Source organism: Macaca nemestrina, chromosome 17 (genome assembly GCF_043159975.1).
Source record: "Macaca nemestrina isolate mMacNem1 chromosome 17, mMacNem.hap1, whole genome shotgun sequence".
Classification (NCBI taxonomy): domain Eukaryota; kingdom Metazoa; phylum Chordata; class Mammalia; order Primates; family Cercopithecidae; genus Macaca; species Macaca nemestrina.
Window position 1 is genome coordinate 78,417,384 of NC_092141.1, and position 12,588 is coordinate 78,429,971.

A 12,588-nucleotide genomic window follows, 5' to 3' on the forward strand; every position below is an offset into this window, starting at 1 on the left:
TCACGATGCCACCTTCTGTTGACCGCGTGGGCTTCTCATGCTGTTTGGGTTGGCAGTGGAACACAATCTTCTGTTTTATGTAATGAGGAACATCAGAGGAGTGCTTTGTGCTTACCCTCTCAGAGTGTGTGCAAGACCTCTCGTGTACCCCATCATTTTCGGTGCAGTCAAAGCTAGCGAACATTTCTGTGGCCAGGTAAATATTTTCTAGCTATTGGCAAGGCTTTTTAAATTTTTTTTTTCCAGTGCCATTTTGCTCCAGGCCGGGATTATAATGACCCAGCTTTGCTTTGGTTTAAGATGAATTTTGCAAATATATGTGTGTGGTGGGACTACGCTATTTTCAGAGAACACAGGCATGGGTGTAACAGGGTCTGATGCAATATAGTGCTGCATATGCCCAATCAGGCCGACAAGGCTTACCCTTTGCAGACTGTGCCAATAAGCAGTCGAGGCTTGTTGCGATCTGCAGAAATCTACAGAATTCTCTCTTTCTGAGAAGGCGTGTTGCTAGCATGTGACATCATAGAAAGCCTTTTTTTTTCTGACATCTTTTCTACTTTGCTTTAGAATATCAAAGGCAAAGACTGTTGAACATAGTTGGCCACTTAGCTTTATTATTCATGGTGCTCCCTCCCTTTTTTTTTTTTTTTTTTTTTTAACAGTGTTCAATGTTAGCGTCAGGTGTTGGCTGCCTTCCTGGGGGAACAGATTGCTGTGAAGTAAACACAGCTGGAAACTGACCACATATTGTTTTTTTTTTCTTTTAAGAAATGAAAGAGGCATTTATAGAAAAGCTGCAGAACATGGTACTGTCCAGATTTATAGATGTATTCCTCCAAGTCTGGTTAATGATTAATGTCACGCCTGGGTGTCCACATAGACCCACTTCCCTTCTCCCTTCCTGAAGCTGCAATTTCCTGGGAACAATGAACTTGCAGAGGTTTGCTGCAATCCGAACTTGAGGAGGGGGCGGAGTCTGTTCGGTTCTGTTTCTCCTTGCTGAAGTGTGGTCTTTGGAGCTAAGTGAAGAATGACTTCTGTTAGGTTTGCCTCTGCTGGCCTTCCCTGCAGCCTCGAAAAGCTCACCAGAGTCGCCTCTGCCGGTCTCTTATTGTGCTGCTCTGTCAGAGATGGGCAAGTAAGTGAATTGCAGAATGTTGCTGTGTGTGCTTGTGATTTGTATTTTATTTGATGTACTGTTTAACGTGAAGGCAGAGTATTTTCTAACACTGTAATTCAACTAGGTTTTGTGTCTCCTGGATCTATTTTTTCTCGTTGCTCTGAGGAGCTGATATACTTGGAAATATTAGGTTTAAGATATGCAGATGTTCAACTTACATATAGTCAAGGGTTTAGAGTCCGGAGACAGGAGGCTGGCAATTTCAACTAGGAGGCAGTAAATTCAGGGTAAGAATGATGTTGATGTGGGGGGTTGGGGGGAGAGCTGGGTGTAAAAGTGATCTGGGGAGAGAATCAAAGGCCTTCTCCTCCCTCTTGGAAGACTTTATTATAATTTTGGTCTTTTATTCCTTTGGTCTCTCTGTGCCAAAAACGTTCTCTCTTTTGTATTGTTTCTTTGTATAGATGTCTTGGTGATTTAAGTTATGGTTTAATAGTTAATTGCTGTTGAGAATTACTACTAATTAATTGCTATATTAAGGTTTTCCAAAGGAGTTTTCTCAATAAATAGCTATTTTCTCTTTACATCTATCTTATAAGAACTGAGTTAGAAATAAGAGGAAGATGTAGGAATTTAAGAGTAACTTCTGCTTTTGGTTTGCTTAAATGACAACTGGAGGCCAGTTTTCATAGGCAAATTATGTGTTACTTTAGTGTTTGTTTTCTTTGAGAGGGCTGTAGGGGTTGCCTCTTGGGATTACCTGAATTATCTGTCGCCTGTACTGGAATTTGTATGTAGTTATCTGTATAGTTATCTAAACAAGTTGAACCCGTCATTCATTCCTCACTGAAGAGTCTCTTTGAAAATAACATTTCCTGTCTGTTTGGCTGAGGCATATGGATGGCAATTGTTGGAATTAGGCCATCTCTCTGTTTGGATTCTCATAACTGGGTCCAGCACTTAGCATAGTTCCTGGTACCTAGGAAAGCTCTATGTGATGTCAATAACTGACAATTTGGTAACATCCTTAACAGCTGTTTGAGTTCCAAGAGCAGGAAAGTGAATGGTGAGTTCTGAACCGTGTAAAATACATAGGTAAACCCAAATGAGGAGAGAATTGAGAAAGCCTGAAAGTGTTCCTAAAAGACTTTCTCTAGGCTGATTACTGCGAAGCATATTTTTTCCTGGCTTTATACAACTTGGCAGAATTGATCTGATTTTGGATTCTGAAGGAATAGAAAGAAAAAATTTCGTTATACATTGTAGTGGGCTATGATCATGTAGCCAATTCTCTTCATGAATTTTTTAAATGACTTTTAAAAAGAGGAGACAGTACTAATTGTTTCCCTAAACGAGTCTAATTAAGAGCTACTTACGGTATCTGAATATTTTTTCATATATGTTATCTGCTTTGATTCTCATATCAGTCAAGTGAGGTGAGTACTGATGTTACTTCCTCATTTTACAATTGAGAAAACAGAGTCAGATGAAAAGTGATTCTAGAAGTTGTGTGGTGCATGGAAGAAGCAGATGTCAGCTGGATATTTTAAAACTCAAAATCCCGTGTTCCTCTCACTCGCCCCCTCTCCAGTCATCTCTAAACGTCTTCTATTGCAGGATAGTAGAAAGAACTCCCACCTGGGTGTCAGGAGACCTGGATTCTGATCTGACTGGGTCATTGCTGACCTCTGTGATGTGGAGCAAGTCACTGAAGTCTTTGGATGTCATTTTTCTGCAAGGAGGTTATTTTAATTGATTTCTTAAGTTTCTTTGCAGCTTCAGGATCTATCCAGGGCCGTATCCAGGGTTTGTGTTATCTCTGAGTGCTCATCTGCAATGTAGAGAAGAGGTGGGAAAGGAGGTAGCATTCTTTGTTTTTTGAGATGGAGTCTTGCTCTGTCACCTAGGCTGGAGTGCAGTGGTGCGATCTTGGCTCACTGCATGCAAGCTCCGCCTCCTGGGTTCACGCCATTCTCCTGCCTCAGCCTCCCGAGTAGCTGGGTCTACAGGCGCCCACCACCATGCCTGGCTAATTTATTGTATTTTTAGTAGAGAAGGGGTTTCACCATATTAGCCAGGATGGTCTCGATCTCCTGACCTCGTGATCCGCCCGCCTTGGCCTCCCAAAGTACTGGGATTACAGGCGTGAGCCACCGCGCCCGGCCAGGAGGTAGCATTCTTTCCAGCCATTCTATCCAGTGCTCCCTTGGTTTCCCCTGGGAGACACAGGATCTCCATGGATGGGGAAAACCCCAGGCCCTTGTTTGCTCTGATCTGCTTCCTGAGCTGGTATTTCTCAGTCTGTTCGTTTTCACTCATCAACAGAAGTATTCGAGCCAAATTCTCTTGTAATTTCAGCCCAGGTATGATCGACATCAAGCTACCTTTCCATCTAGCCCAAGAAGAAGTTATAACCTCCTTGCATAAGCTCATCTGTTATCTTAATCCTTTACGGAACAGGGCAAATGTAAATAAGTATTACTCTATCCCTCTCTTAAGTTTTTCAAATTACAGCAGGTGGTTGGGAAAGGGTGGGGAGGGCAGAACAGTGGAAAAGCATTTTTTATTCTACTTCCATTGCTAACTCTTGTAGTTGTTAACAGATCGATTTAGAAAATAGGGGGATACTGAGATAAGGGTGACTGCCCTTTACTAACACTAAAAAGAAAAAAAAAAGCTATAACCAAGTGTCTGTCATCACCATTATAGTGTAAAAGAAAAAAAAAAAAAGCAAGGCCAGGCATAGTGGCTCATAGGCTGGGCATGGTGGCACATGCCTGTAATCCCAGCACTTTGGGAGGCCAAGGTCAGTGGATCACCTGAGGTCAGGAGTTTGAGACCAGCCTGGCCAACATGGAGAAACCCCTGTCTCTACTAAAAATACAAAAATTAGCCAGGCATGGTGGTGCATGCCTGTAATCCCAGCTCATCAGGAGACTGAGGCAGGAGAATCGCTTGAGTCCAGGAGGCAGAAGTTGCAGTGAGTGGAGATCATGCCACTGCACTCCAGCCTGGTGACAGAGTGAGACTCTGTCTTAAAAAAAAAAAAAAAAAAAAAAAAAGAAGTTGCAATGACACACTCAGTGGGCAGAAAGGGCAGATCTTCCTAGGAAAAGAGAGTTGGCATTCTCATCCTGATGTTTGCCCCCTGGACTGATGAAAAAACCTCATTCATGACCACAGTCTGTATTTAGGAAGCTCTGTTCTACCTGGTGCTTGGGTTCTCAACACTCACAAACTTCCTGGGCAGGAAGTGGTGCTTTGAATGGAGACGTGAGAGCTGCATGTGCAGGTCAGCTCTTTCCTTTGCTGCAGTCTCTTTCTCTGCTATCTTGCTATGATTTAATCCTTAACGTTTTCCTTACATCTTTCCCCATAGGCAAGAAGCGAAACCCTGGCCTTAAAATTCCAAAAGAAGCATTTGAGCAACCTCAGACCAGTTCCACGTAAGTTGGCAAGATCATCATCTGAATCCAAATCCTTGTACTTTCAGGTTTCTCCTGGGGGTTTATTTTTGGACTGGTGAGCAATGCCTTGACTTTAGAAGAGCCCTTTAAGGGGGGAAGCCATTTGCTCACTGTTCTGAGACCTGAAATAATCATATCTTATCAGTCAGTTATATTGAACTCAGTGTCTTAAGTGTTTTGAACTCAATGTCTTAAGTTATTGGTTGAGTAAGAATTGAATGTCACATATATTTGGCAGATGGGGCTCTATGTAAGGCCAGAAAGGCCCCTGGATGTGGACTTCCTTGCCTTTTCCCTGTAGATTGGAGCAAACAGGAAAATCCATGTGAAAGCCACTACTATAAAACTTGGGTTGAGATGGAAAGATGGTATTTGGTGAGGACCCACATCCTGACACTTAAATTCTGTCCTGTATAAACAGAAGGAAGAATGAGGTAAAGGAACACTTTTTTATTAGCTGAGGTTTTGGCCTAAATCCCTAAGTCAGCTCAAGTCCTAGTGAAGGACATCGTGTAAATGACATCCTCTCTGTGAACCTCCTTCTTGTTTTTTTTTTAATCTGGTGGTGGGAAAGGTACTTCCCTACCAAGGCATCTGCATGAGAGGAATCGAAACTCCAAGGAAACGAATCACAATAGAGGTGTTAGAGAGACAGGGCAAGGGCAAAGAGAGGGCATCCTAATGGAAAAGTGAGTTGGTAAGGCTTTTGCTCATGTCTACAAAAGTGCCTCCCTTTGTAATACGTTTTGATGTTAGCTGTGATCTACTATCAGGAAGTGCACCCCCTAGTGTTGGAATGTGCTTTGAAATGGGATCCTGTCTGCTGTTAAGACTTTGTTAAAGCCATTGGTCCTTGCATTGCATGAAGCAGTATACAGAAACTTTCCACTGGAGAATTTTTAAGGACAAAGTAGAGTTGACGGCTACTCTTCAGGGTTCTGGACTGTAGCTCAAGGGTCTAAACTCAAGATAGAATGTTTCTTTCATTGGAATCTGCAGGAGGAAGATCCATCTTCTCATACTTACTATCAATATTTTTTTCCTCTTTTTTTTTCTTTATTTTGGTCTCTCTGAGCAATTTTTTTTTTTTGGTAGACCTGTGAACTGTGTAATTACTATTGTTTCCTCTCTGATTGATTTCTCAAGAGCTTAGAGTCAAATATTTGGCCGACTTTTACTACCTGTATAGGAATTTATGGGATATACTTTTAAAACTTTTTATTTTGAAGTAATTGTAGATTAAAAGGAGGTTGCAAAGAAATGTACAGGGAAGTCCCATATACCCCTTTCCCCAAGCCATGCCAAACTCCCCCCATCTCACGTTAACATCTTGCACAACCATAGTACATTATCAAGATCAAGAAAGTGGCAGTAGTGCAAATCATAGAACTTAATTTTGCCAGCTATGCGAGTATTCGTTTGTGTGTGTATGTGTGCATGTGTAGCTCTATAAAGTTTATCACATGTATAAGTCTTGCATAAATACTATTATAATCAAGATACTTCACTACAGCAACATTACAAGACTCTTTATGTTACCCTCTTATAGTCACACCCACCTCTTCCCCCCATCTCTGTCCTTAATCCCTGGCAACCACTAATCTGTTCTCCTTTGCCATTTTGTTATTTCATGATTGTTATGTAAATGAAATAATGCATCTCTTTTTGAGACTTTTTTGTTCAACATAATTTTATTGAGGTTCATTTAAGTAATTGCATGTATTGACAGTTTGTTCCATTTTATTGCTAAGTACCCATCTATGGTATGGTCATACCATAGTTTGTTCAACACCTTAGCCTTTGAAGGAGATATGGGAAGTTTTCCATTTTTGGCTATTAGGAATAAAGCTGTTATGAGCATTTATGCATAAGTTCCTGCATGAGAATAAGTCTTCATTTCTCTGGGGTATAAGCCCAATAGTGTAATTGCTGGGTTACATGGTAAGCCCATCTTTAGTTTTGAAAGAACTGCTGAACTGTTGGCCAGAGTAAATGTACCATTTTATGTTCTCACCAATAATGTCTGAATAATCCAGTTTTTCTGGATCTCTGCCAGCAATTGGTACTGTCAGTATTTTGCAGTTTAGCCATTCTGATGTGTAGTGATATGTATGTAGTTTTTGTTGTTGTTGTTGAAATGGAGTTTCTCTTTTGTTGCCCAGGCTGGAGTGCAGTGGCGTGATCTCGGCTCACTGCAACCTCTGCCCCTAGGTTCAGGTGATTCTCCTGCTTCAGCCTCCCCAGCAGCTGGGATTACAGGCCCCTGCCACCATGCCCAGCTAATTTTTTTTTTTTTTTTTTTTAGTAGAGACAGGGTTTCACCATATTGGCCAGGCTGGTCTGCTGGTCTCGAACTCCTGACCTTAGATGATCCACCGGCCTCGGCCTCCCAGAGTGCTGGGATTACAGGCGTGAGCCACTGTGCCCAGCCTATATGTAGTTTTAATTTGCAATTTCTCTAGTGGCTAATAATGTAGAATATGTTTTTACGTGTTTATTTTCCATCTACATATTTTTGGTGAAATGTCTGTGCATATCTTTTGCCCATTGTCTAATTAGATTCTTTTTATTGTTTACTTTTGAGAGTTATTTGTATATTCTGGACACAAGGACTTTGTCCGATACATGATAGGAAAATATTTTTCACAGTTTGTAATTTGTCTTTTTATGATTTTAGAAGGGTCTTTCACAGAGCAAAAGTTTTAAATTTTGATGAAGCTCAACTTATCAATTATTACTTTTACAGATCATGCTTTTGATAATAAGTCTACGAACATTTTGCGTAGTCCTAGATCTGTCTAGAAGTTTTGTAGTGTTGCATTTTGCATTTAAGCCCATGGTCCATTTTGAGTTAATTTTTGTTCAAGGTATGAGTTTAGGTTGAGCTTTATTTTGTTGGCCAGTGGGTTACCAATTATTCTAGAACCATTTGTTGAAAAGGCTATCCCTCCTCCATTGAATTGCTTCTGCTCCTTTGTCAAATGTCAATTGGGCATATTTGTTTGAAGTTATTTCTGTGTTCTCTATTCTGTTCCACTGACTTATGTGTCTGTCCCTTTGCCAGTATCACACTGTCTTGATTACCACAGCTGCATAGTAAGTCATAACAGGGAAACATGATTCCTCTCACTCTGTTCCCTTTCAGAATTATGTTGACTATTCTAAGGTCTTTCTCTTTTCATATAAGTTTTAGAATAAGCTTGTCTATGTCCACAGAGAAACTTACTGAGATTTCAGTAGGAATTGTGTTTAACCTATAGATCAATTTAGGGCGAATTGACATTTTTACTACCTTGGTTCTAATCTGCAAACATGGTCTATTTCGTCAACTTTAAAAATTTTATTCCGTCAGTATTTTTATAATACAATTCCTCTATATTAGATTTTGTTGAAATTTATACCTAAGTGTTTTTTTGGAGCAAATTTTAATCGGAATTTGATTTGTGAGCTAGGTTTTTACTTGTTCATTGTCAGTGTATAGAAATGCAATAGATCTTTTCTGTATTGATTTTGTATTCTGTGGATTCTGCAATTGATCTTCTATTCTGTGACTTTACTAAAATCACTCATTAGTTCTAGAAGCTTTTCATCGAATCCTTAGAGTTTTCTATGTAGACAGTCATGGCATCTGTAAACAGAGACAGTTTTATTTCTTCTTTTCCAATCTTTACTTTGATTTTTACTTGCATTTTGTTACCTTATTGAAGTGACAAGAATGTCCAGTCCTATGTTAGTAAGGTTGATGAGAGCCGGCAAACTGGTTTGTTCCTCATCTTAGAGGGAAAGCATTTAGTCTTTCACTAGTAAGTATGAAGCTAACTGTAGATTTTTTGTAGATGTTACTTATGAGGTTGAAAAGGTTCCCAGCTATATAAAATCTCTCAGTATACTGAGAGGTTTTTTTTGATTGTTTGTTTTTGTTTTTGGAGACAGGGTCTCACTCTGTCACCCAGGCTGGAGTGCAGTGGTGTGCTCATGGCTCACTGCAGTCTCAGCCTCCCCTGGCTCAAGTGATCCTCCCATGTCAGCCTCCAAAGTAGCTGGAACTACAGGTACATGCCACCACACTGGGCTAATTTATTTTTGTATTTTGTAGAGATGGGGTTTCACTGTGTTGTCTAGGCTGGTCCGAACTCGTGGGTAAGCAATTTGCCTGCCTTGGCCCTCCCAAAGTGCCAGGATTACAGGCACGAGCCAACATGCCCTGCCTGAGAACTTTTATTATGAATGGGTATTGAATTTTGTTGAATGCTTTCTCTGCACCAATTGATATGATCATAAGATTTTTCTTCTTTGATCTGTTGATATGTAGATTATGTTGATTCATTTTTATGTACTGAGCTAGCCTTGCATACCCCAAATTAATCCCAGTTAGTTATGGTGTATATATTTTTGTGCATTGTTGGATTCGATTTGCTAAAATTTTGTTGAGGATTTTTGTTTCTAGGCTTTTGGGAGATGTTGGTCTGTGATGGTTTATTTATTATTTCTCTTGTGCTATTATTTTCTAGTTTTAGTATTAAGGTAATACTAATAAAAATGAATTGGTAAGTGTTGCTTCTATTTTTTGGTAGACACTGTATAAAATTGGTGCTAATTCTTCTTTGAATGTTTGTTAAAATTCTCCAATGAAAGAAAATGAGCCTGGATTTTTTTTTTTTCTGGGACTTTTTAATCACAATCCCAATTTCTTTAATAGTTACAGGACTATTCAGATTATCTGTTTCATTATGGCTGAGTTTTGGTAGTATGTGGTTTTGAGGAGTTGGTCTATTTCTTCGAAGTTGTCACATTTATGAGAGTAAAACTGTTCACAGTGTTCTCTGCCTATCCTTTAAATGGATGTACAATCTGTTGTGACACCTTTTTTTTTGTTTTTCTTCCCTGATACTGATAATTTGTGTCTTCTCTTGTTAAATTTGTCAGTTTTGCTTGAGGTTTATCCACTTTACTGATTTTTTTTTTTTTCTTTTGAAGAACTGGCTTTGTTTTATTTTCCTATTTTCAGTTTTATTGCTTTCTGCTTTTATTTTTACTATCTCCTTTGGGATTTATTCGTATATCAACCTGCCAGCAGTCTTATATCCCTTCCCCTTACAATTTTTATTCTTTGCCTTTTATATTAGTTTACATTATAGCATAAAGTATATGTTAATTTTATAAATTTTATGAATTTTGGAAGGCTACCATAAACGCTTTCTTGGTATAAACAAGGATAAAAGCAGTTTATATTTTGTTTTTCCCTCGTATGGTATTAATAGGATATGCTGTGCATATACTTATCTGTTTCACTTTGTGAAGCAAAAAGTATCACTTCATTATTGTAGAGTATACCACCGTAGCTCAAAGAGTCTCCTTGTTATGACTTTAATGCCGAGGCTTAAATTTGTACTCCTAAAGAAGTAGCTCCCACATTTTGTGTTTTTCTTGGCAATTTTTGAAGGCTGGCTTGGTGATTTCTTCCCATTCATACCCTGCCTCCTTCTGCTGCGCTTCACAAAAATAAATAGGCCTTGACAAAGCTCCATTCTCCCGAGTTCCACGTGTGTGGCCCCTCTGTTTGAGCTCTTTCTCTGAGCTACTGATGCCAGTGTGGGCTGTCCCTTCCCTTAATTGATAGTGACCAATTCTAAATCAGTTTGCTGCTAGTTCATATTGTTTCATTTAACCACCACAAGAAACTCAGAGGCAGTGTTTGTTACTCTCATTTGACATGTGAACAAACAGAACGGTGCAACGGTCAGGTGCATTGCTCCAAACTGTTGAGCATAGCTTCATGGGTAAGAGTTCAGGGTCTGGAGCCAGAACACTTAGGTTTAAATTTGGGATCTAAACTTCACTAGTTGAATACCTTAGGCAAAATACCTAACTGCGCTAAGCCTTAGTTTCCCCTTCTAAAAATACCAAAACATTAGCCGGGCGTGGCGGCGGGCGCCTGTAGTCCCAGTTTCTTGGGAGACTGAGGCAGGAGAATCACTTGAACCCAGGAGGTGGAGGTTGCAGTGAGCCGAGATTATGCCATTGCACTCCAGCCTAGATGACAGAGTGAGATTCCATCTCAAAAAACAGACAAACAAAACCCGGGAATAACAGTGATGTTGCTGTCTTGAGGATTAGATGTCATAATCCATATGAGTGTCTCGTGTAGTGCCTGGTGCATTGCAACTGCTCGATGAAAGGTAGCTCCAAGCGAGCATTATCACACAGCTTCTCAGTGGAAGAACTGGCATATAAGCTCAGGAATCTCTGACTTTCAGTGATGTGCTCTTAGCCACACAGCAGACTGGCAGAGGCTGTGAGCAAACAGTTTATGGCTAGTGAAATGAGAGGTAGTATCCTTTACAGCACACTGTGCATCAGAAGCCATTATGGTGCAGCTCTGGGTTCTAATCTCATTGTCTCTCTAAGAGTTCTTTTTTCTTTTGAGACAGAGTCTCGCTCTGTTGCCCAGGCTGGAGTGCAGTGGTGTGATCGTGGCTCACCACAACCTCCGCCTCTCGGGTTCAAGCAATTCTCCTGCCTCAGCCTCCCAAGTAGCTTGGACTACAGGCACCTGCCACCATGCCCAGCTAAGTTTGTATTTTTAGTAGAGACGGGGTTTCACTATGTTAGCCAGGCTGGTCTCGAACTCCTGACCTCATGATCCACCCGCCTCAGCCTCCCAAAGTGCTGGGATTACAGGTGTGAGCCACTGCTCCCAGCCTGAGTGTTCTTAAATTATTTAGTCACTTTCAATATTAATTGCTGAAAGAGGTATTAATACCTCGATTTCAATTCATACCCTATTCTATTTCACTATTTCACCCTATTCTATTACACCACTATTAATACTACCACTGAGAGTTGTAAAAATTAAGGAAGCTATTTTATGTAAATGGCTCACACAGTCTCTTGCCCAAATAGGTGCTCAATAAATATTTCTGAATAAATGAATAATAATTGTGATAATAACCAGTGAACTGATTCCTCACGTAAAATTATAGATGAATAACTATCGTACTAAACCGAAGCTGGTTGTTCATATAAAAAATGAATACTAGGTGACCTTTGGAAGACCTTTGGTCTTCCAGGGGAAGAATTTTTGTAATAAGCTTGGTTTTTTCCCCAGAGGACTAAAATATTGAATAAGTGACAGAGAACATCCACCCACAGTATAAACTTCCTGCAGAATCGCAATGCCCCTGGCAAACTAATATGCCCAGCCCTGGACAGAGCACAATGTCAACTAATCCAATCTGATTTGTCAGTCTTGGCCCCATCATTTGATATTTTTGGCCCACTTGATGAGCCCAAGGGCCTGCGGCACAGGCGAATTGATTATTTTCATTAGAGGAGGCCTGGGCATTGGGAGCAAGTTCCTTGTATTCAATCTGCCTCGATGGGAATCATGAGAGCAGGTAAAAAAGCTCTTAGCCCAGTTTTTTATATTTCCGTCTCTTCTTCCTTTTTCTCCTCCTTAAGTCAAGGCTGAGATTCAGGTGACTTGAGTTTTATTTTCAGCTCTGCGGATGACCGTACGGCTTCAGAAAATCACCCAGCTTTTCTGGGTTTCATTTTTCTTAATCTGGAAAATGGCACCAGACCCTTCTATTAGGTCCCGGGGTAATGCAAAATTAGTATAGAGCCAAGCTCAGCAAACTTTTTTTGTTTGTTTGTTTTGTTTTGTTTGTAAAAGCCCAGATAGTAAATATTACGTGGGCCACAGAGGATGCTGTTGTTTATTTTTTGGTTTTTTACAAGCATTTAAATTTGGAAAAGTCATTCTTAGCTGGACCACAGACTGTAATTTGCTGAGCCCTGCTATATATATAAAATATAAGAATATTAGACTTGGAAGAACTCGTTTTCGATAACCTCATTGGATGGCAAAAACAGTCGCAGCCCCAAATAATTAGTGACCTTTCTGTTGCTTCATACTTTTAAAAAGTCAAGGTGATGGCTGGGTGTGGTGGCTGATGCCTGTAATTCCAGCACTTTGGGAGGCTGAGGCGGGAGGAT

At 40.2% G+C, this 12,588-nt stretch overlaps 1 protein-coding gene across 3 annotated transcripts in view; it reads left to right on the forward strand.

Annotated features, from left to right (window-relative positions):
- The window catches only part of LOC105469063 (mitogen-activated protein kinase kinase 6), a 142,580-nt gene that overhangs the window by 89,586 nt on the left and 40,406 nt on the right, over window positions 1–12,588 (forward strand). For 2 of the 3 annotated variants that reach the window (XM_011719639.3, XM_071083514.1), the window contains one exon: window positions 4,503–4,569. In XM_011719639.3, the coding sequence (XP_011717941.1) occupies window positions 4,503–4,569 (67 nt within the window). Of the gene's footprint in view, window positions 1–746; window positions 1,142–4,502; window positions 4,570–12,588 lie in introns of those variants that run through there. The other variant, XM_011719640.3, reaches the window with a different exon arrangement.